The sequence below is a fragment of the Candoia aspera genome, chromosome 1 (genome assembly GCF_035149785.1).
Source record: "Candoia aspera isolate rCanAsp1 chromosome 1, rCanAsp1.hap2, whole genome shotgun sequence".
Classification (NCBI taxonomy): domain Eukaryota; kingdom Metazoa; phylum Chordata; class Lepidosauria; order Squamata; family Boidae; genus Candoia; species Candoia aspera.
The window spans coordinates 62,756,326-62,779,138 of record NC_086153.1 but is presented as its reverse complement, the minus strand read 5'-3'; the positions used below and the strand labels follow the sequence as shown (position 1 = coordinate 62,779,138).

Genomic DNA, 22,813 nt, shown 5'->3' with positions numbered 1-22,813 from the left:
TAATATTTATTTATTTATTATTGATTGATTGATTTGATATCTATAGCCTTCCATCTCAACAAGTGACTCTGGGCGCTTGCAGTAGAAAGGACTGTTTTCCTTTTACGTTCCTACATTTCAATTTCTTTTTAAAAGTGCCCAGGTATTGCTCCATAATAGTTGGGTAAAGTTGACATTAAAAAATGTAATGAGCTAGATCCTCCAACACCAGTTACCAGCACACACACAATCCTTCTTGAGCTGGTATGCCAGAAAACTGGCTAGTTTGCACCATTGTATTCATTTGCTGAAAATGCAGATGGGTAAAAGCTTTCTGATATTCTATTCCCATACTGAAGGCTGTATATTAAGGGAAGACCCTAAAGTGCAGGAATTTAAATTGGCAAACTGGAGACTAGTGGGATTGTTTTACTGTAAGAAAAGTAAGTGCAGAAACATGCAAATGAAATCTTGCTATCTCACCACACTTAGCCTGAACATAGCTTACTTTGGCTTGTAATGATCACTGCTAGCTTTTTTGAACTCCCTATTTTCTCATATTCTTTTGTTTCAGAAAAAAGGCAGAACGTGGAAAAATCTACTTTACCAATTTGCAGACCAAGGAGAATACCCCCTCAATGATCAACCCCAAGCCCTGTGGCCATCTCTGCTGTTGTGCTATCAAAGGCTGTGAAGAGGTGCAAGGAAGGACTGGTTAATGACAAGAGACAGAGGGATGGTGCTAGGAAATAGCATAAAAGAAGAGAATCTGGGAAGGCTTGAGATCTATCTCCTGAGCTGATGTCACTGTCCAGCATTGTTTACAGCTCGTGCATGCGGGGAAAAGAATTTGAAACTGGTTACCAAAACTTAGGGCTCTGTCTTCGCTGTGGCACCTTGTTTTTTTTTTATGGCATTTCTGAGAACCTTCTGGGGATTGTGTGTATCATATTCAGTTGCTGATTATTCTGTGCATTATAGTTGTGGGGAGAGAGAGAGAGAGAGAGAGATTATGTACTGTATATCTTAATGATCAAAATGGTCCTTATCAAAATGGATCCATACCTATCCCATTTTTATTCCTACAACAGATCTATGCTAATGGACAGTAATTTGCCCTCTGTCTAACATACTACCTCTTAAATGGTTTGCATTTAATGGACTGTGAAATCAAAATATTAAGGGAAAGGGTCAGGAGATCAGTAATTCTCATTTCTTGGGCAGATCACTGAGGAAATGTGATGATGTTATATGTCGGGTTAGTAATTTAGGAAACCCACTTTAGGACTTAGGCTTTTGCTTTGTGGATATTTATCTAGGTGGAAGCCATTGAGTACTACACCAGACTGGAGGAGAAGCTGAAAGAGGACTACAAGAAGGAAAAGGAAAAAGTCAATGAGAAGCCACTGGGCATGGCGTTTGTGACTTTCCATAATGAGGCCATAACAGCTATGTGAGTGCATGGAGGTCAGGCTAGAGAAACATTTCACTTGTAGAAAAGAAGATGGAGGGAAAACATCAAAATAGACAAGTTAAGATCCATCTAATTCCTGAGATACTCACAAATAAAGAAGAGAGATGGTCAGCAATGAGGTCAAGTGACTAGTGTTCTCCCACAATCTTGGATTTTTATATTTTTATTTATGTTTGACTGTTTTTAGATTGTTATGTAGTTTTTAACTGTACTTCATTTTGTAGTAGATCGTGTATATTAATTATGTACAATTGGACATAATTGCAATTTCAGGGCCTCTCCCAACTCTACAATTCTGCTTGCAGTGGCCTTTCTGAACCTGTTGCCAATCCATTTCATTGACTTAAAACTGAGTGGGAGGGAAGGAAGGGGAGTGAGAAGCATTTTTTTTACACAGCATTTCCAGACTTCATAATTTTCTAAAGTTCTCTCTTAAATCATGTCCTTTTTTTCCCCTTTCTGTTATAGTTTCTAGCAAAAGATTTTGAGTGGGTTGGTAGCTACTGTCACATTGCAAAAACGTATAAAGGCCTCTGATCTCCTATCTATTCCCTTTCTGCATTCTTCCAGAATCCTTAAAGACTTCAATGCCTGCAAGTGCCAGGGCTGCAAGTGTCGTGGGGAGCCCAGGAGTTCTTCATGCAGCGAGTCTCTCCACATTTCCAATTGGACAGTCTCCTATGCTCCTGACCCTCAAAACATCTACTGGTAAGTTGGCCTAAAACAGGGAACTCACTAAGTCTTTGTGCTTCTTATAGGAATGTGAGAATTCCAGTGTGAGGGATCCTTCTCCTGGAACATTAGAAGGGGCTCAGGCCATTGGTAATATTGTCAGTGAAGAGGCTAGCTTTTTGAAATAGAATTCAGCAACAAAGAGGATGGCCAGGATTCCATCCTAAAATGCAGTCCCATTTTCCATAATTGGTATTGGATTCTGCCACACTTAGAAGAGGTTCTTCATTTTGTCTCTTCTCCAGGGAGCATCTCTCCATACGTGGCTTCTTCTGGTGGTTCCGCTGCCTGATCATCAATGTGGTGCTCTTCATCTTGCTGTTCTTTCTTACCACTCCTGCCATTATCATCACTACTATGGACAAGTTCAATGTCACTAAGCCTGTTGAATACCTGAATGTAAGATATTGACCATATGAGGCTTATAATGAAGGTCTTCCTTTCTCCTGCTAAGTTCAGGGCATAACAGCAGTAGCAGCAGTTCAGGCACAGCCCCCTCCCTTTCAGTAGGTTTGAGCCTGGTCTTCTGCACGTTCTTTCAGTATCTGGCTTTTGAAAGGAAAACAGAGGAAGAGCCTTCCAGGAGGTCATTTTGTAAATGCAACCAGTGAGATTACAAGGATAAGTAAAGGAATCTCTATTGTTAGCAGTGGTAATCAGGGTGAAACGACTGCAGGAGTTGTTCCTGGCTGAAATGTTAGGGTTAGCTGATGGGTCATAAATATAAGTGTAATTCTACATTTTTAAATTGTTCCTGAACTCAGTGGGGTTTTCTTTTCAAAATCAATGGGAAACAGGCTCATGCTGGTTTAGCAAATGCATTCATGCTTAAAGTATATGTGTACATTGGTGCTTGAATGTTAAAGGATACGTGATAATGTATTTCCAATGGAATAAATATATACATCTAAAAAAATCAACTTTGTGTATTCTCTGGTGCAGCCCTTCCTCACCTAATATCTTCCAAATGTGTTGGGCTAAATTCCATAATCCCTAACCAGTAATGACAAAGTAAACTCATGTAGAGGGCATCCCTTTGAATAATGGCATTTCACTGGATAATGTTGTCATCCATTTGCTGTAATTTAAATAATTTAAATTGGCCTTGGGAATTCTGTCAGGTAATCCCTCAGCCTGAATCCTTTGCATTTAATGGCATCTGAAGCCATTAAAATCCCAAAACTGCAAAAGATCCACATGTATTTTTACTGGATTCCAGAACTGATATATCGAGTTCCTCCTTTTTCTGAAAAAAATCATGTGTCTCAATTTAGATCTTCATCTGCTTGGTCCTGTAATTCTGAAGTGCAGCCTATATAAGTAAGCAGAGGTCAAGAGTAAGGTGGGATCCTAAAACAGGAGATGCCCGTATCCTTTTCCAGTAGACAGGTATAGGAACTGTTCTAATCCATACTAGATTTGTACAAATCAGTGCATTCTAGTTGCCCTGTCCTCCCATTGTAACTTGGGAGAGTAGGTGCTGCTTTGAACCTGTTCTGAGCCCTTGTGCCTGATTCTAGAAGGCAAGCACAGGATACTATATTCCATCAGCAAATTTGAAATCCTTGTATATAGGAATGTAGAATTCGCTGTCAGTGTGCATACAGAAATCTCTTCATGTATGGAATAAATTTGTCACCCAAAGTTGGGGTTCTTAGATATTTTACACTTCAGGATTTCTGCTTACATACTGTGACAGGGGAGCTAAGACAGTGACCTACAAAGCTGTTCTGTATCTTCTGAGTTTAAACTGTGAAAGGTACACTGTAGGGAAATTCCCCTGAGAAATGCAATGTTCTGTGCTCTTCTCCAAGTTGCTTGGAACAGATGATTTATTGTTTCACTTCTCTTACCAGAACCCTATCATCACCCAGTTCTTTCCTACTCTGTTACTGTGGTGCTTCTCTGCTTTGCTTCCTACAATTGTATATTATTCAGCATTCTTTGAAGCCCATTGGACCAGGTAAGATGGAAAAGAAAAGTGGAGTTATTCAGAATTTACAGACAAGAACTGTTGCTTACTAATTTTTCTTCCTCGCAATCACAAAACCATAACCTAGTTGATCATTTAATTTTAAATGATTTTTGGGGACTCTGTATCACCTCTATAAACAAATTTAAGAGAGGCTGTCAGCTTTTCTCTAATTTTACTACTGGGGTAGATAACAAGATAATCTTGTAGTAAGGGTTTCTTCTGGGCATATTTTGAAAAAAGAAAAAAATACAACTGATCTACAGTTGAAACATGGTTTGCTGCAATGCTGTGTTCTGTGTAGTTCAATCTGTGCCTGCAAACTCAGAATTGAGAGTTTCAGGTGTAAAATAAATACTTTTGATAACAAGATGTTTTGTTCACAAGGACTCTTGTATATGAGTATACTTATCTCTTCATCTCACTCTAATATAACTTGAAACTCAGCTCTGTATCAATATTATTAGTCTTTCAGAAATGTCTTGGTTTTTCTTTTTTTAGGATATCCCTCTTGCTTAGTGTCATTGTAATATATTCTTATTATTTGCCACTGTTTCAGTGTTTTTAACCTTTATTTGTATTGTGCATTGCTCAGAGCCATTTTGGAGTGCAATGGCATAGAACTACTAGTAGCAAATGAGTAAATCTTGCATTTCACCACCTCACGGCTTTTCTTCCACAAAAGCTACTGAAAGTAACCATCTTTATTACGAATCTACTAATATTCTCTGTACCACTAGGTCTGGAGAAAACAGGACAACCATGCACAAGTGTTACACTTTCCTCATCTTCATGGTCCTGTTGCTGCCATCACTGGGCCTGAGCAGGTAAATAGAGGATATTGAATAGCAAACAATATACTCAATTTTACAAATACTGCTGTTGTCCAAACAATGTTTTTTTTAAAAAAAAAATCAAATCTCCCACATTGATCTGAAGAGGTAGAATTGGAAAAAATTAGCAAATGATACTTTATAGTGTTGTATTTAGCAGTATATTTCCACAATGTGTTGCAGTAGTCACTGATTCATGACTTTGCTTCAAGTCAGCTAATATGGTCAATATCTCCAAGCTTCCAGAGATAGTTCCTCTACCTTGATTCAAGTTTCCTGTGCTGCCTCTGATGAATTCATTCCAGTTCTTTATATGCTAATTTCCAGTCCATTATTACAGATGTGAAATGTCAAAACTGCTTTCAAATAATCTGAGGCTGTATAACTTGCCAAACACCCCCCGCCCACTACTCCTGAATTTCTATGCTGTTGTTCTCATTAGTAATCAAAAACCTTGGCAACATTATTTTGAATAACTTTCCTAGAATGTCTGGAATCCTTTTTCTGAGTAGGCACTGTAGGAAAAAGCAAAAATAATTGACTGTGGGACCTAAATCAACTTAAACATCAGGAGGAACTACTTTTTCCAAAGTTGACAATATTTTGGATTATCAGGAAAGACAAGCTGCTAAATGAAAAGCAGTCAAAATATCTGATAATTTACATAAAGAGACAGTAGCAGATTTCCTGCAATCTCAAGGTGGCACACGTTAAATGTGGGTGTAATTTTGACTGTCCAGTTTTTATACTGGGTGGAGGCCAACAACTTGAAGCGTAACCCAGATAAAGCAGAAATACAATAGATGGGTGGGTTTTAGCTTAAGCGTGTTCTAGACAAGATAGAAGTGCTCCTTCAAAGCGAGAGGTGCCATAGCTTTGAGTAGTTTTTTTAGATGCCTCACTAATTCACTGAATTATGAGGAGGAGGAGCAGATACAGCACAATCAGACCTGCAAAATTTTGTTATTGTAGCCAATGTCAATAGTACTAGTTTTAGACTTCCTCTGGAGTTAATTTCCTGGTCTGGTCTACATAGTGGAGCTGACTCTTTCTTTCTATGTTTCTCTTCTCATCCTAGTCTGGATGTGTTTTTCCGCTGGCTGTTTGATAAAAAGTTCCTGGCTGAAGCTACCGTAAGATTTGAGTAAGTCTTAAAATGTTTTAAAGAATGTGTGTGTAATATGAATTATAATACTTGCTTTTCTCACATCCTGCTTTTCTCAAGAAGCCTCTTCCGGGACAGCCAATCTATCTTAAGTGCACAGACAGGGAGGTACAGATGTTATGGAATATAATACACTCATTTTACAAGGTTTTACATGACTTCCTCTTCTCCCTCCTTAGGTGGAGGGAGGAACTTCTCTATTTGTACAGTGTACATCCTGTGTGGTGTTTTTATTAATATTGACCACCATGGAGTCAGTACCTAATCAACTTCCTCCCAGGTGGAACACATCAGGGCAGCCAAGTCTCCCCAATACATTTGATTCCAAACCTTACCTTTCCCCCCTTTTTTCCTTGTATATCCTACAACTCCCACTTTTTTCATGCTCTCAGGAGCTATTTTTCCTTAAATTGCTGGAGTGTATCCTGGGTATAAAGCAACTATGGGAGGTAAAAATGGCTCTATAAACCAAGGTATTTCCAAAAGTGTTGAAGAACAAAACAAAGTTACTGTATTCAAACACATGCGACAACACATATAGATCCAGGCGCTTCAGCTATGTAGGACAGGTAATAGAGCCCCTCCAGTGGGAGGAGATGGGCGGTGACAAATTTGATAGATAGATAGATAGATAGATAGATAGATAGATAGATAGATAGATAGATAGATAGATAGATAGATATAAATAACATTTTTAGTAGTGAGTTAGGTAATGGAGACCTACAAAACAACATAGTGAGATTTTTAAATTGCCAAGAAGTTTCCATGAGTGGTTTGTCATTCCCTTCTTTGAGGATGATTTTTCAGTTCCCCAGTCTAGCCTACACCCATACATTTCCCGCTGACCTCCCATCTGGTCTTATTTAGCTTTTTCCAATGTCAGTTAAGTGCTGCCACCTGGTGTGGCAACTCCAACTCTAAAGTCAAGTTTGCTAACCAGCTTCCTCTCTGCGCATCCTCATATCACACTGTTTTCAGATGGCCAAGTTGCTTTTGCCTCTTTGTTTTTCCAGGTGTGTTTTCTTACCAGACAATGGGGCCTTTTTTGTGAACTATGTCATAGCTTCTGCATTCATTGGAAATGCCATGGACTTGCTGCGCATCCCTGGCTTGCTTATGTATATGATTCGGCTTTGTCTTGCCCGCTCAGCTGCTGAACGCAGGAATGTCAAAAGGGTAAGTTAGTCAGGCAAGGGAAGAGCAACGCCTGCCATGCATCCAAAGGCAGAGGTAAGCGTAAAGGGGTGTCACTGGAAACAACCAACAGACAAATGTGTCCTGCATTTATTAGAAAAGTACAACACAGAATAAAGAAACAGCCCCCCCCCTCCTCCTCCTCCTCACTTTGGAACATAAATTATCTAACAGGAAGAACCTTCCATGGAAGTCATTTTGAGTTTCTTGGAAGTAGCTTTGAGAAATGTAGTTCTACATACTAAGATTTGTGCATACTTCAGCAGCAGTAGTGTTTACAGAAATACAATAGTCAGTTGGCTTTCATCCTCCAAGAAAAATCACAGCTATGGTTTAGGAGTAACCCTGTTGAAATGAGAGGGAGAAACTGCTGCTAACAACTCGGCATAAATCAAGTTGAGCAGAGGTTCTTCAACAGGGACAGGTTTCAATGTCACCTTTCCAATCATTGGTCCAAAATGTGTTCTAGAATTCATTGCAAGTAACTTTTGGAAGGAGACCAGGCCACACTGTGTCTTCCATAGTTCCCAACAATTCTTCCTGCATGTTGAAAAGATGAGAAAACACTACTTTTAAGATAAAGCTTGCTGTCTCCAGTTTTTAAAATTAATATCTGCCACCCAATTATTGCAGGACACTTTTCTATTTTTTTTTTACCCAGTGTAATCTTAGGTGATTACACTGATTCAAATTGATAACCCTAACATGTCTGTATGATTTTTCCTATTGATTGACTGATTATGTGCCATCAAGTCAGTGTCCACTCTTCGCAACCGCTCTTAGCAACCCAACCTGGTCCTTCAGATTTTCCAACAGTGCGCAAATTGCCACTGTAACTGAGTCCATCCACCTTGCTGCTAGTCATCCTCTTCTTCTCTTTCCTTCCACCTTTCCCAGCCTTAGAGCCTTCTCCAGAGCACTAGGTCTTTGCATAATGTGTCCAGAGTGGGATAATTAGAGCCTGGTCATTTGTTCCTTAAATGAGAACTCTGGATTGATTTGCTCAGTGATCCATTTGTTTGTTTTCTTGGCTATCCACGGTATTCTCAGGAGTCTTCTCCAACACCAAAGTTCAAAAGCATCAGTACAGTACTTTTTCTGTCCTGCTTCTTCAAAGTCCAACTTCCACTTCCATGGAGTGTCACATACCACTGCTTGCAGAATTCTGATCTTTGTAGGTATAGACAACTCTCAGCATCTGAATGTATTTTCCAAGGACTTCATGGCTACTCTACCCAGTACTAGTTTGTGGCATATTTCTTGACTGCTGGTTCCTTTACTGTTGATCCTAAAAGCTATCTACTATTTCAGTATTTTTATTACCAGTTCTAAGGCTGGTTGTTGTACCTGTTGTCATTAGCTTGGACTTCTTTATATTTAATTCTTTATATTTTAATTATTAAAATATAATAATTATATCTATATAATATAATTATAAGCAGGCCCCCACTCTTTCAACCTCTCTGAAGGCCATAAAGACCTGGCCCTTCCCCCAGGAACTGGAGTAGAGTGATGGTAGCCTGTGGATGGTTGCTGGGGCATCCCAAGAGGATGACTGAAGGGCCAGGTGTTTAGTTTTTGTTTTTATAGGTTTTATAGTTTTGTGGTTTTATTGTTGTTGTGAGCCACCCAGAGTTATGCTCTAAGATGGTGGGCATACAGATCTTTAAATAAATAAATAAATAATTTTAGTCCCATTTTTTTCACTGTGCTTCTTGACTTTTATTACTACAGCTTACAAATCCTTTGCATTTTTGTCTGTCGGAGTGGTGTCATCAGCATAGCAGAGGTTATTGATGTTTCCTCCCTTGATTTTAAAACCATGCTCATTTTCTTCCAATCCAGTTTCCCTTAATTAAGCATATAGGCTGAATTAATAAGGGGAGAGTTTATAGCCTTGTCTCACGCCTTTGAGAACCTGAAGCCAGTCTGCTTCGCAATGTTCTGTCCATACTGTGGCTTCCTGACTTGTATACTGTATTGGCTTTGCATAAGAACAATGAGATGTTTTGGGGTTCCTATTTTTCTAAGCACATTCCACAGTGTACTTGACACAATTGAAGGCCTTTCTATAATCAATGAAGCACATAGTGACTTCTTTTTGGTATTCTTTGGCTTTTTCAATTATCTAGCATGCATCAGCAATAATGTCTCATGTTCCTCGGCCTGTTCTAAAGCCATCTTAAAACATCTGGGATCTCTTTTTCCATGTAGGACTCTAATCTGCATTGGATAATCCTAAGCATTATTTTATTAGTGTGTGAAAGTAAGAATATTGTACAATGGTTTACACACTCTGTTAAGTCTCCTTTCTTTGGTATTGGAATGTAAATTGACCTCTTCCAATCTGTTGGCCACTCTATTGCTCCAGATTTGCTGGCATAGCTTGGTTAGAATATGACTTTTCTACTGAGTTGTATATTTGTCCCCAGTTTCAAGCATCCAGATTCACAGATGATATTATGCCAAACACAGAAAGCCCATTTGGATTGATATGGGAGAGTTTTTGCCCTTTGATATGCCTATAACAACTAGAAAGTGCAGCTTCCACTATTTTGGGATGAAAGTTGCCAGTCAGTTAGCAAGAGCATATTACCTGACCATCCATTACTGTGAGTGTCAGTGGTGCACAGTGGTGCACAGACAAGTTAACCTGTGACCCATGGCTTGTTTCTGACAGATACCCAGAAAATCTTCACTGGTTGTTATGTGTGTGCTGATAGGAGTTCTGTTTTCTTTTTTTAGCATCAAGCTTATGAATTCCAATTTGGGGCTGCTTATGCCTGGATGATGTGTGTCTTCACTGTGGTAATGACTTACAGCATCACATGCCCCATCATTGTTCCCTTTGGTAAGTATTACAGCATCTCCTTGGCTTTCTTGTAGCTAGTCGCATTTTAATAAGTAGGTGTATGCATAGCCATGTTGGGCTTCATCTTGGATCATTAATAAGACTTAGGATCTGGTTATCTCCAAGACTGCCTTCTCTGAGTGGAATTTGCCCATCCAGTAAGAACCAGTAGAGAGGGCTTGCTGCGTTTCTTGATCCCTAAAGAGTATTAACGTGGATTGGGATGCTGGGGATGAGGCGTCTCAGTGGTAGCCCCCTTCTCTGGAGCAGACTGTACCAAGAAAACAGGGTGGATAACCCCATCCATTTTTGTGACCTGCAAGACTGTTACGGCCTGGGACTTTAGGAGGGCCTCTGGGGGTGGAGTTTTGTAGAATGCCCTCCTGAGGAGGTGGCATGATAATAGTGTGTGATTTGGATTGAGGGGGGAGGTTGTATATTTTTAACCTGATTACTGTATTTATGCTATTTAATCTGTTTTAAGTTGGTCTGGAGTGCAAATAAAATAAAATGCATTAATTTCTTCTGGTTGATGAGCCTTCTAGAGAAAGGGGCACTCCCTAATCCAACCCCTGTTTAATTAAGATCCCAGCTAATACATCATTTTCTCTCATCTCTTAGGTCTGATGTATATGTTACTGAAGCACCTGGTGGACAGGTACAACCTCTATTATGCTTATCTACCTGCCAAATTGGATAAGAAGATCCATTCAGGGGCTGTGAATCAGGTGGTGGCAGCACCCATTCTATGCCTCTTTTGGCTCCTTTTCTTCTCTACTGTGCGCACAGGTGAATCAAATTTACAGGGACTAGTTTTTGTGGGGTTTAGGGGACTTTATTTTCATGTCCACCTTGGATTCTAACTCACATCATTCAAGCCACATGCTAAGCAGCTACACCAGCAGTATAAATAGAACTGCCTTCTTATCTTCACAAAGAGCAACTGAAGGAGCTAATTGATTACATTACTCTAGTGCCTTCCCCTGCCTTCTCGACGTATTGGACCAACTTACAACAGTCAGCTTGGACTACAACTCGTAACACAGATTTTCCTAGCCAGGTACCCTTCAGATGGTCAGAAATGACCAGGCTGAGAAAGGCTGCCCTACATTTGGGAATTAGGAGGTCCAGAGAAACAAGGATGAGAAGAGGAGTCGTCTGATCTGAAACATCATTGCAGCATGCTATTGCAAACCATAGGCCCAGTTGGTTTATCATTCATCAAGGCAACATGGCAATACTTCACTGCAATTGGGTTAGGGCAAATCTTTCCCACAGGATACCGTATTTACCATTTAAGAAACAGTTATTTTTTATTTTCCCCATATTTTCTACATCCGTATCCCAGGTTGCCTTCAGATGTTGTTGGACCGGAATCAGCTTACAGCTTAACTTCAGCCCAGCTGTTGTTCAGTGTCTTCAGGCCATGTCCTAGAGTTCTTCCTCTATACTAGAATCTAGTGTTTGGGCCTTTGTGAAATAGAAGCAAAAGAAGCAAACACAAAAGGGTCAACTGCCAGCATTTTGTTCTAGTTATATTAAACTTTAGGAGCTGAAATAAAGCATTTCTTTAGGATTGCTTTCTGCCCATACAATGTCACTTCTGATAACATTAAAGGCCAACATAATTCCTGCATTGTTAATGGAGTCCTCTGGAGGTTTGCTATAGATTTGCTGTAAGACTTTGTGGATCACAAAAGATAATTTTGGGGAGAGGGATTCTATTGCTTATCAAATGGTAGGAGTCTATGGCCAAGAGAAACAGGGATGCCTAGCTGAGGGTAACTGTACTTTCTGTAGCAGAGAACAGCAGATTCCCCTAACCTTTAGGCCACACCTGCTATGAGAGAGGGTTGAAGTAGTCATCAGCAGGACAGATCAGATTTGTGTTGGCTAGCTTGACCGTTGCTATCTGCTTTCCATAGGATTCCTGGCTCTCACGTCCATGTTTACTTTTGTGGTTCTTGTCATCACCATTGTGATCTGCCTATGTCACGTCTGCTTTGGACACTTCAAATACCTCAGTGCTCACAATTATAAGGTAATACTCTAAAATATATTCAGGGGAGGGACGCTTTTGGCACAGCCACAGAATTGGGTTCAAGGGGCCATCCTTTTAAAAACTGTGGTCTATGTTTGACTAGCAGGCTTCTGGGTTCACTTCAGGGTGCTGGTTATCACCTTTACAGCCCTACATGGCACTGGGCAAGTTGCTAGGGGGACCACCCATCCCACCAGATCCAGCACAGTGGATACACTCTGGGTCCCCTCAGTGAAACAGTGCCGTCTTGTGGGACTAGAAGATGTGCCTTCTCTGTTGCGATGCCTGCCCTGTGGAACAACCTCCCCTGGAGATCCAGTGGCCCCAGCCATGTTGGCCTTCCAGAAGACTGTAAAAGCTTGGTATTTCCTTCATTTGTTTGGGCTGGGTTGTTAGCAGAACCCAATGTAGGCGAATCTTGGGTCAAGGAAGATGTGTAAGATGCCTCAGCTTTTGTATGTTGTATTTATTATGGCTACTTTTAAATTGCATGTTTGTTGTTTTATTGGTCTGTATTGTTGTTCTCCCAGAGTTATTTGCTTAAGATGGGTAGCCATATAAATTTCCTAAATAATTAAATGAAGGAGTGAAGCATCTCATGTACACCCATCTATCTTATACTTGTATTGAAGTAGAGGGGGAAAAAACATGTAAGCTTGCAGTTTTCTGCTTTGCCATCTTTACGCCCAGTTGGAAAAACTGGTTCCCACACTAGACGTCCTGTCCCTGCTGTTTGGACTTGCTAGAAAAGGAGGAAGCCTTGCTGTTTCCACCTGGAAAATGAAGAGCCTTTTCATGTGCAGCCTAGAAGGTGCAATCCTTATAGGGGGCTTCTTAAAGGGCAGGAAGGAACAGCAGTGATGAGGTAGCTACCCATGTGAAGATTGAGCAATCCCTATAGAGCAGGGTTCCTCAACCTTGGCAACTCTAAGCTGTGCAGACTTCAACTCCCAGGCGTAAAGCTTTGCTGGCTAGGGAATTATGGGAGTTGAAGTCTGCACAGCTTAGAGTTGCCAGGGTTGACGAATCCTGCTATAGAGGATAACTCTGGCACATGAACCTCCCACATGGTTCTTTCATTATGGGAGCCCTGCAAAAGGAAAGTAGAAAGAACGCATGCTTAAAGTAGCCCTTAGGTTTTTCTTGTCAGGATTTCCCTCTGATGTTTCTTCAATCCCCGGTTGAGATCCCCTGTTTTATTAAGCCTTCCCAGATGAAATACATAAAATGCTCCTGCAGGGAGGAGGGGTGGAGAGAGGTTTTTGTATTTATTGTATCAATTTATATAGCCATCCAATTTGCACTCTGGATGATGAATATAGAATTAAAAAACCAACACAGCAACAGGAGAAAAACACAAGTCATAAAATCATAAAATCACGATTGTGAAATCTGGGCCCCTGAGGACACTCTCACCCAACTCATAACAACTGTCACACACACCCAACCTCCTCCGTTTGAGGGATGAGAACTGACCAGCAGCTAGGTTGGCTGTTGTTTCATGGTGCGCTGTTGTCTTCCAGATTGACCACACAGAGGCAGATGTCGTGGATGGAAGAGAGAACGGGCGGCCTGCTGCCAGTCAACCTCCAGCCCCTAAATCAGCTGTGAGTCTCCAGCTCCTCCGCTTGCCTTCTGCCACGCCAGATGTTCTGTGTCCTCTTCTGTCTGACTTTGGGGAGGAGGGAGAGGCTTTTACAGATTACCTTTCAGGTTCCCCCCTGGTTGGCTACACACAGGCAGCATCCGAGAAGCATGGGCAGGAAACAGGCTTCTTTGTTACTGGCCCTGTCTGAAATGATGGATCTGCAAACCTCATTTTTTGCCCCCTTCCCAATGCTGTTTGTTCACTTTCGGCCTTTGTCTCTCAGCTGGACAGTGAAACTAGACTGTTCAGTGCCCCCCTTTCTCTTTCGCTTTGTGGCTCTAACACATTGGCATGTGCTCTAAGTGCTGCAGAAAGAGCTGGGGCCATCATTTCCCAGTGCAAAGTAGCTTTAAGTGGAATGAGAATATTGATTCATTAGAGGCTTTGTGGTATGCCCCTTCCCTGTGCCCCAGGTCCCTGAATTATCCAGAACAAGAACTTTGGAAATGTGTATGATTGCAGTCGTGCCACGGAGAGTACTATGTAGGCTCTAAAGTGGCTCCCAGAAGCCTAGAAAAGTCTTCCAGATATCAGCTTTATTTTGTATTACTTGAAATGGGTTGGTTGGTTGGTTGGTTTTACTAAACAGGGAAAATAGAGAGATTACTGTAATTGAGATCATTTCCATCATCATCCATTTTTCGTAGTATTTGTTATGTAAAATCCTTTCAAATCTTCATTGCTAAGCCAGAACCCTGTATGCACTCTGGTAAATAGGCAGAGCTTCTGTACTTTCCTCATTTGCACTCTAAAGGAGAAGGAAAAACAGCTTGCATCATCCTTTGACTTGAAGAGTGTTCTGTCAGTCCTATTGCTTCCATAATTCAGTGGACAGGAATGCTTCGCTCTTTACTGTTGCATATCGAGAGTTATATTTAATTTAATTGATAAGGAACTAGGAGATGCTGCAGAAGCAGATCAAACTGTTGCAAATGAAGCAAGGTTTAAATGGCTGCCACAGGACCACAGTGTGGGGTTGTTCCTGCTTTTGATGAATGCTCCTTCACAAAGGTTTCTGAATAAGCAGAGGCATAAGAAATACTTCCTACCTTGGTGGTTTTCTACTGACTTGCTAAAAGAAGGACCCAAACCAGGAGGTCCTAATAAGAAACACAATGCAGGACAACTTTGGAGCAAGCAGTGGGGCCGTCATTGAGCTGTTTCTCACCTGAATGTCTCAGAAGGGAACTTGTGGCTCTCCAGATGTTAACTGAACTACAGCTCCCAGCATCCTTTATATCTGGCAGTGCTGGGGGGAGGGCTGTTGGACATTGTAGTTCAACCATACTTGGAGAGCTATAGATTCCTCAGCCCTGAGTTAGGGTCATCTTTAAAGAGAAGTGAGGTCATCCTTAATGAGAAGTCAAGTATGACTCTTCAGGCCCAATTGCAAACATGGTCTAGCATTTATAGCATAAGCTATGGTGTCATGTAGTCATTTTTCCTTATTTCCCCCTTATGCTAAAGAAAATCATTATATAGGGTTCTTTTTGATGCCAGCATGATTGCTCTCAAGCTTCCCTCTGCATGGCATTTCCATCATATTCTGCTGCCAGATTTCCCATACAGGCAGAGAGCTAACGGGTCCTTCCCTCTTCCCCTTTCTGTCCACTCCACAGAAGTACATTGCCCAGGTGCTACAGGATTCTCCACCAGATGGTGACGTGGCTGAGTCTGAAGAACAGGGGTCCCAGGATGAGGAGCTCATCAATCCCAATGGCATTAATGATACAGATTTCCAGTCGTGTGAGGACAGCCTGATAGAAAATGAAATCCACCATTAGGGATTGTGGGAAAGCACGAGGGGGCAGGGGAGTCCTGAGAGTTGACAAGGCTGATGTGCACTGTATGTATATGTATGTTTGAATGAGCAATAGAGGTCAAGACCAAGGAAGGGGAAGAAGAGCAGCACATGCTCAGCACCAACCATCACCAGCTCCCACTCACTTGGCTGTTGCATTAGTGCTCATTCCAGGGTGGGGCAAAACTATTGGACCTCCATTCTTGTCTTTCCTATCATTCTCCCTCCTCCTCCTCTTCCTTCCCACCCCCAGGGTAGGAGCAGGAAGTCTCTGATAAGCTACTTGCCATCCCCACTTTCTGAAGCCCCACAAGTCCAAGATGGAGTCAAAGGAATGACTTTGCTGCTTCACGCTGCCAAGGAGAGGAACTGAAGCAAGGACGTCAGAAGCCTGGGTGTTTTCTAATGGCAAGAACCTATTCGGGCAGGAAGCCTATCCTGCCCTGGACCACTACCCTTCTCTAGAGTCACAGACACTAATAATGTATTAGGTTCCCATGAGGACTGAGCTTTAATCAAGGTACTGAATTTCTAAGCTAAGAATATGGGTGGCTTTGAACCTGGCAGGAATCAGTGGTTCCAGCCAAGCAGAGCTGTTTTTAATTGTGTATAAATTTCCTACTTGCTTGTGCATCAGCAAGCATCTTATCTCAGGTGGCCAAGATGCAACCCTATGATAACCTTGGTCTTGGTCACTTGGACTCTCCAAGGCTGGCTGTAAATAAGCTGTCAAGAGCAAGAGGGATTGAATGGAAGAGGTCACCTGCTGCCATGAACACTACCCAATGAAGGCCACAACTGGAGAGTGCTGCGTAACAGCAGGTGTCAGTGAACAACTGCTAGGAACCCTGTAGCTCTAGTGGAAAAGTGCCTGTTTCAGGGTGAGAAGAGGTTCAGGAGATATGCCAGGAGAGGGTTCAGCAGGATGAGCAGCCCCTCCAGATCTCTCTCTCCACTGTTTTCACCCTGAATGTGGAACGAGGCACAGTGATTTGGGATCTGCAACAACTTGGCAATGAATTTTACCTTCAAGACTGACTAAAACCCTGGTCTCTTGTCCTGCCTAATTTCCCAGGAGGGAGAAGAAGAGAAGGGTTGGTTTTCTAAATTTGTAACCGGGAAAGGTTTCCCAGCTCATCCATTTGCACCTCGGAGCCTTGCATGAGGCTGACTGTGTATTCCATAAGAGGAGGCAGCTCAGCTGCTTTACTGATCCCACTGCCTTGCATGGAACTCTAAGGAACTGCCTTATGCCTCAAAGGTTTCCCATTTCTTGACCTGCTTCCCAGGTGGGATTCAGCTATTACTGGGGCCTTTCCTTCAAAAGTGGTCTTTCTGGGGGCACTTTAAATAAATCCATTTAGAATAGAGATGAGGCAAAGGGAGAACAATTTTGGCATAGAAGACCCTGCTTTTTCAGATGGATTTTAGGGGGAGGCACATAAACTATTGTTTTCCCTTTTCACCTCTGGACCTTCTGGGCTTCTGCCTGACATACTGGCTAAGGTAAACCAACTCTCTTGAGCTGAATCCCTTTTCTGGATGGGACCTAGACAGAAGGACCTACTTTGCTGCTAAGCTGTCTTAATGTTTTGCCTTCTTTCCTCTGCACAACTCTGCCCTCTGCCTGCCAGAATCAGTACTTGAGCAATGCTACCAGTGTTACACAAAGGCAGAGGCCCTATCCATCTCTCCAACAGAGGTGGGTGTAAATTAACTCCCTTTGCTCTTCCAGCCAGGGGGCTTGAGCTTTTTAGGGAGATGAATTGGCCAGGTGGGAGCAGGAGTATGGAGATTTGCCAGACGGTAAATCAGGGTATTCAAGCGCAAGTACTGAAGATCAGGCTTAGTCAAGACTGTGTAAGTTGCTGATGGTCAAAAATCCAGCTAAGAAGCCCTTTGCTTCGAGCCTCTTGAATGGGAGAAAGCTGGACTTCCCATTTCCCTTATAGGCGGAGAGGAGAGATGAACATTTGAGGAGCCCACTTCACCCCTTGGAAGCTGGGCCACGGCTCGTGGTGGGGTTTCTTTTCTGGAGCTATCCTAGATGTTGGTAGGGAGGGGTAGAGAAGCCTGAGCACCTCTCATTCTTCCCCTGCTGTCGTGGCCACCGTGCGCAACAGCCACTCTGCTGCTGAAATTGCACGTGGGATTTTATTTTAACTGTTTGTTCCAGGATGTTTCTTCAATGCTGTCTAGAAATAGTACGTGTTCCATGCCAGAGTTTCCTGTCCTGGTCCCTTGGCATCATATTCCTAAAAGCCCAGTCACCAAGGCTGTATCTGCATCAGCCCCACTGCTTCCATTTGGGAACGTGGCGAGGGATCTGACGTCTGTGTAGATACAGCTACGGTGCAGGGCTGGCTTGTGCCCGTGGGGACTGGATGCGTTGGGTGCAGATCATTGGTATCCCCCTCCTGCAGGGAGCTCTGTTCTAACTGGCACTTTGTCTGTGTAGAGATGTGTATAAATACCCTGTACATATTTGTGTAAAAAAGGAGAAAAAAGAGGAACTTACCATATTTCCATTATGTTTGTTTGTGTGTGTATCTAAACATGGGTTGGAGGGAAGACACAAGATTGACCAGTGTTTGAAAAACAGCAGGCAACAACAAGGTTAGGATGTATGGGGATATTTTAATGAGGGATAAGCACTTTTACGCACTTTTATGTTAACATCCCACTGGGAATTGCATTTCCCTCCATGCTGCCACCATATTGATGCTGATTCAACATTGAGAAGAAGGAGAATCTCATTATGAGGTGGATTCTTCATCATCAAACTCTCTAGTGCTCTACTAAACATTCCTTGAACATTTTTTGCAAACATTTTCATACAATTGGAGAAGAAATTGCTAGCAGTGTATTTCCTAGGAAAAAGAATGCCAGTGTCATTCTCATAGATGAGGTGCAGCATGTACTCAAACTAAATCACATCTCATGCCATGCCTCTGCAGACAGGATGCCCTGAGATACCTTTTCTGCAGCTTAAAAATACAAAGAAAAAAGGCACGATAATCCTTGAAAAAAAAAATCTCCCCCTTTCCATAGTGTGGTGGAGTGATGGGCATGGAAGAAAAACTGTTTGCTAATTCAAAATAGACACAGAATATCCTTTTCCAAGCATGCCTTCAGGGTTCTATCTGCATTCTCCGAAATGCTAAGCATCAAGCCTGCAGTGATGTACTGGGGAAAGGGAAGGCATCTCTCTAAAGTGCATATCCCCAAACACTTGTCCTTTCCTCACTAGCTGAAAGCCAATGCAGACCTCTTATTACTGGACAGCTATGAAAATCCCAGCTTGGGACAAAACCAACACAGGCAAAATAGGTTCCTGGCTTGAAAGTGTCATTAAGGGAGCCAAGACTTTTATGGGCTAAAAAAACTCTGGACATCTGCCAGCTATGAAGACAACACTCTTCTTTTGATGCCTTACCATTGCCAACTGGATCTGAATGTGATGGAAGTAAAATGAATTCATCTTCACTGGAAGCAAAAACAGTGAAAAGGAGGTTCTCAGGATGAAAAGGCAGCTGCATTGGATAGGGAGGAGATTGCGTGTGGAGCAGGCAGCCCTTTTCCAAGGTAAACATGAAGCAAGATTAAGGTTCAAGAGAAAAAATAACTTAGTTTACAGCTAGAGAAAGAACTACTAATTCTGATTCTCTCCCATGTAAACTCAGATGCAAGGAAAGGGTTCTTTAACTCCGTCCTCTGCAGCAACACAGGCACTGAAGATCCTCTCCCCTTTTTGTCCCCAAGCCCCTCAATTCTCTCTCCATATATCCTGGCTTGCAGAGAGGCTATCAAGGAGAGGCTGTCTCCCATCTTCTATTGCTGAAGCCCTGGTGAGAACCAAGCTTGGAGCAAGTGATATCTGGCCCTTTATAGCATTTGTGGCATTCACACCTCTTTTCACAATCTTTATGCCCTTCTGAGTTTAAATAAATTCATTTGTTAGAGTCCACAAGCTCTGTATGTATTCACGGCATGTAATTCAATTGTATTAATTGTCTTAGTTTGTTTGTTCATTTTAGCCATACAGTAAATGATAAACCCGTAACGGTCATCATACCCAAGTCCAGCTCTTCGCAGCCTTCCTCTGAGTCTTGCCAATTGCCTCCCATTATCATAATGCAACCCTACACCTCTACTGATTATCTACAGTAATCAATTCAGTAAGATTCACTTGCGGGTAAATCGGTGTACAAAATAAAGTCTAAAGCTTTGATCATCCTGGCTCAGAGGTAAGCTAATACAGAACTACAGGCTATATATTCCCATTATAACTTTTAAAAACAATGGGATTTTCAGTTCTAGGGATTCCTGGGAATTGAATAAATTCTCTGTATTAAAGACTTACATTCTGTTATACATACTGAACTAGCTGGGTGTTCACATATTGTTAGCCGATCTTCATTCAGCAGACAGATGAAAGCCAGGCTTCAGCTTGTGACAAATGCAATTGTAACTCTTGGGCTTCTATGGCTTCCTCATACTTCTGGGACCTTTCTTGGGCCTTGTAACATGTATTGCTTTGCAGCACAAAGCAAATATTTATTGGGAATCTCTGCAAACCCTATAAAGCCAAAGAAGAAAAAGGCTTAGAATGTGTGCAGTTGGGTGATGTTACCTTTGATGTCTCCCATATCTCTTTTTAACGAGATTTCTTCCGTTATGTTACTCTTCACTAGCACAGATAGGTAAGTCATTCCTAAATGTTTAGGCAGAACGTAAGGGGTAAATCAAGGAAGAAGGAACTTCCATCTGTCTAGCGCAGCATTTTCCTGCAAGTAGCCAACCAGATGGCAACACAGCAACCAATCTCCCCTTTTTACTCACCTGCAATACCAAGCATGTCATAGTCTATTACCTCTGGAAGAAAAAGTGGCATGTGCCGTCATTACTAATACACAAACAAATCATCCTGAAAGAATGGAAAATTAAATCTTATCTTTCCCAACAAGCCCTACCAAATTGTCCTACCAAAGCAAATGGTTTAGTAGGTTATCAATTCACTTAAAATAATATGAGGAAACAAAAATAGGGAGACATCTTCAATATAAATCAAAGTTGGGCTTAAATTCATTTTAACTGCATTTATCATGCCCTTGATAGTCCATTTTATTTATAATTTCTATTTCCATAGCTGTCCACTGGTACACAACTCTGGGCAGCTACCAAAGGTCAAAAACAATGTTACAATTAAAACAAGAATGAAACAGCCACTCGGGGGGAAGAGAACCTTCACAGTCTGCAAAGCAACCTCAATGGTGGGTACATTTAGTGTTCTAGCCCATTTCCAGTGAAAAGAGTCGGGCCTTCAAGGTTCCCTTAACGGCAGGCAGAGTTGGAGCTGTGTGGACCTCGGGGAGAATGCTGGTCCAGAGATGCAGCAAAAGAGATGATTTCTTCTATATAGACCTTGTTTCATTTGTACCAAAAGCTGAAACTAATTTTCCAATTGAGATAGCTTTTTTGTAATCATTATACCAAAATAAAGAGCAGAATTAGGTACACCCTAAAAACAAAGGTCATAAACATGTACAAATTATCACTGAAATTCAGTGGCATTAGGTCTGATCTACCCCAATGAAAAGTAATCAGACAAAATACCAAACTGTCTAATTAAAAATCAAGGATAGATGTTTCTGCCATTATCTATGAAATATATGGTCCCATTATGTATAGAGCATTATTTTATGCTTTGTCTCAGTACATTACATGCTATATTTTAGAATTTATAAACCAGAGAGAGAGAAGGAAAATTTACCATTATGAAACTATAAAAAGAAAAGGCTACCCTGCTAATCACTTATGATCTCAGGACCAAATTAACCATGTCCAAAATGTAAAACTTTGGAGAATAAAGCAAAACTTTATAATAATAAAGTAAAACTTGCATAATAAAGCAAATAATAATAAATAATAAAGCAAAACTTGCTTCAGAAATCTTCATGAAACCATGTCTATGCTTTCTCAGCATCCAAATAACAGTTGTTAAATTCTGTTTAAGTAATTATAACATTATTTAGAAATCTAATGCTATCACAACACTGACAAAGGCATACAGTATAATCTTGTCAGAGTAGGATACACAACTAGCAAAAGTATAATCTATAGGCCAATATAGCTGTTAAAATCTAAAATTTATCACTGAAACAGTCTAAAATTATAATATGCAGTATGATCCTTACCCAGCTTGCTTTTTTTTAAAATCCATTCAGCCGTGTCCAATTCTCAGAGACTGCCTGGACAAGTCCCTACAGTTTTCTTGACAAGGTTTTCAGAAGTGGCTTTTTCCCCTTTTTTTCAGGAGCCATTGCCTCCTTCCTAGGGCTGAGAGAGAGTGACTGGCCCAAGGTCACCCAGCTGGCTTTGTGCCTAAGGTGGGACTAGAACTCGCAGTCTCCCAGTTTGTAGCCCGGTGCCTTAACCGCTGCACCAAACTGGCTCTCCAGCCTGCATATAAGAGGCTATTAAAACAGACTTCTTTGTATAACTGCATTAAAATAGGAGACAAAAACAAGCTATGCAAAACTCAGTGCTCCAGAGATGGAACATTCTAGCCTGCTTTTATTCCAGAATAAGTCAATCCAGCCATTCCAGACGTGGTTTGGTAGTTCATAGGGGCTCACAGCATTCTAGATGTGATGAACTGTTCAGGTCACAGCACCTCAGAAAAGGCAATTGTACAACTGAAAAAGAAGCAAGAACGGGCAGCTGACTTGATCAGAGAGCTAAAGAAGCCCTCCTACAAGTATGCTTACTACAAAGCCTGGGGCTTTCTAGCTTAGGACAAAGATGGGTAAGGGAAACATGGCAGAAATATATAAACTCACGATGTGGAAAAGTCGGACAGCTCAACTCTCTCGCTATTGTTCTAATTCAGGGTTATGTATTAAATGTAAATACAGCGAGATACAGGACCCATAAAAGGAAGTACTCCATTGCTGAATTGTGGAATCCGCTGCTGTTAGATGTGATGACAGACACCAATTTAGGTGGCTGTAGAAGAACAAATACATGGAAGATCAGGCTTTGACTGGCTACTAGTACACTTGATGGCTGTTCAAGTAAGGTAAGCAAAAGACCCCAAATCGAGCTTCATTTCTGGTGACAT

At 41.5% G+C, this 22,813-nt stretch overlaps 1 protein-coding gene across 1 annotated transcript in view; it reads left to right on the top strand.

The window, feature by feature from the left end:
• The window catches only part of TMEM63B (transmembrane protein 63B), a 79,600-nt gene extending 61,388 nt beyond the window's left edge, over positions 1-18,212 (top strand). Inside the window, exons 12-24 of the mRNA XM_063305090.1 lie at positions 554-677; positions 1,299-1,432; positions 2,024-2,161; positions 2,431-2,584; positions 4,042-4,148; positions 4,898-4,984; positions 6,069-6,134; positions 7,169-7,331; positions 10,095-10,200; positions 10,822-10,989; positions 12,126-12,241; positions 13,765-13,848; positions 15,509-18,212. Of these exons, the coding sequence (XP_063161160.1) occupies positions 554-677; positions 1,299-1,432; positions 2,024-2,161; positions 2,431-2,584; positions 4,042-4,148; positions 4,898-4,984; positions 6,069-6,134; positions 7,169-7,331; positions 10,095-10,200; positions 10,822-10,989; positions 12,126-12,241; positions 13,765-13,848; positions 15,509-15,673 (1,612 nt within the window). The 3' untranslated portion in view covers positions 15,674-18,212. The remainder of the gene's footprint in view (positions 1-553; positions 678-1,298; positions 1,433-2,023; positions 2,162-2,430; positions 2,585-4,041; positions 4,149-4,897; positions 4,985-6,068; positions 6,135-7,168; positions 7,332-10,094; positions 10,201-10,821; positions 10,990-12,125; positions 12,242-13,764; positions 13,849-15,508) is intronic.
• The last annotated feature ends 4,601 nt before the right edge of the window (positions 18,213-22,813 follow it).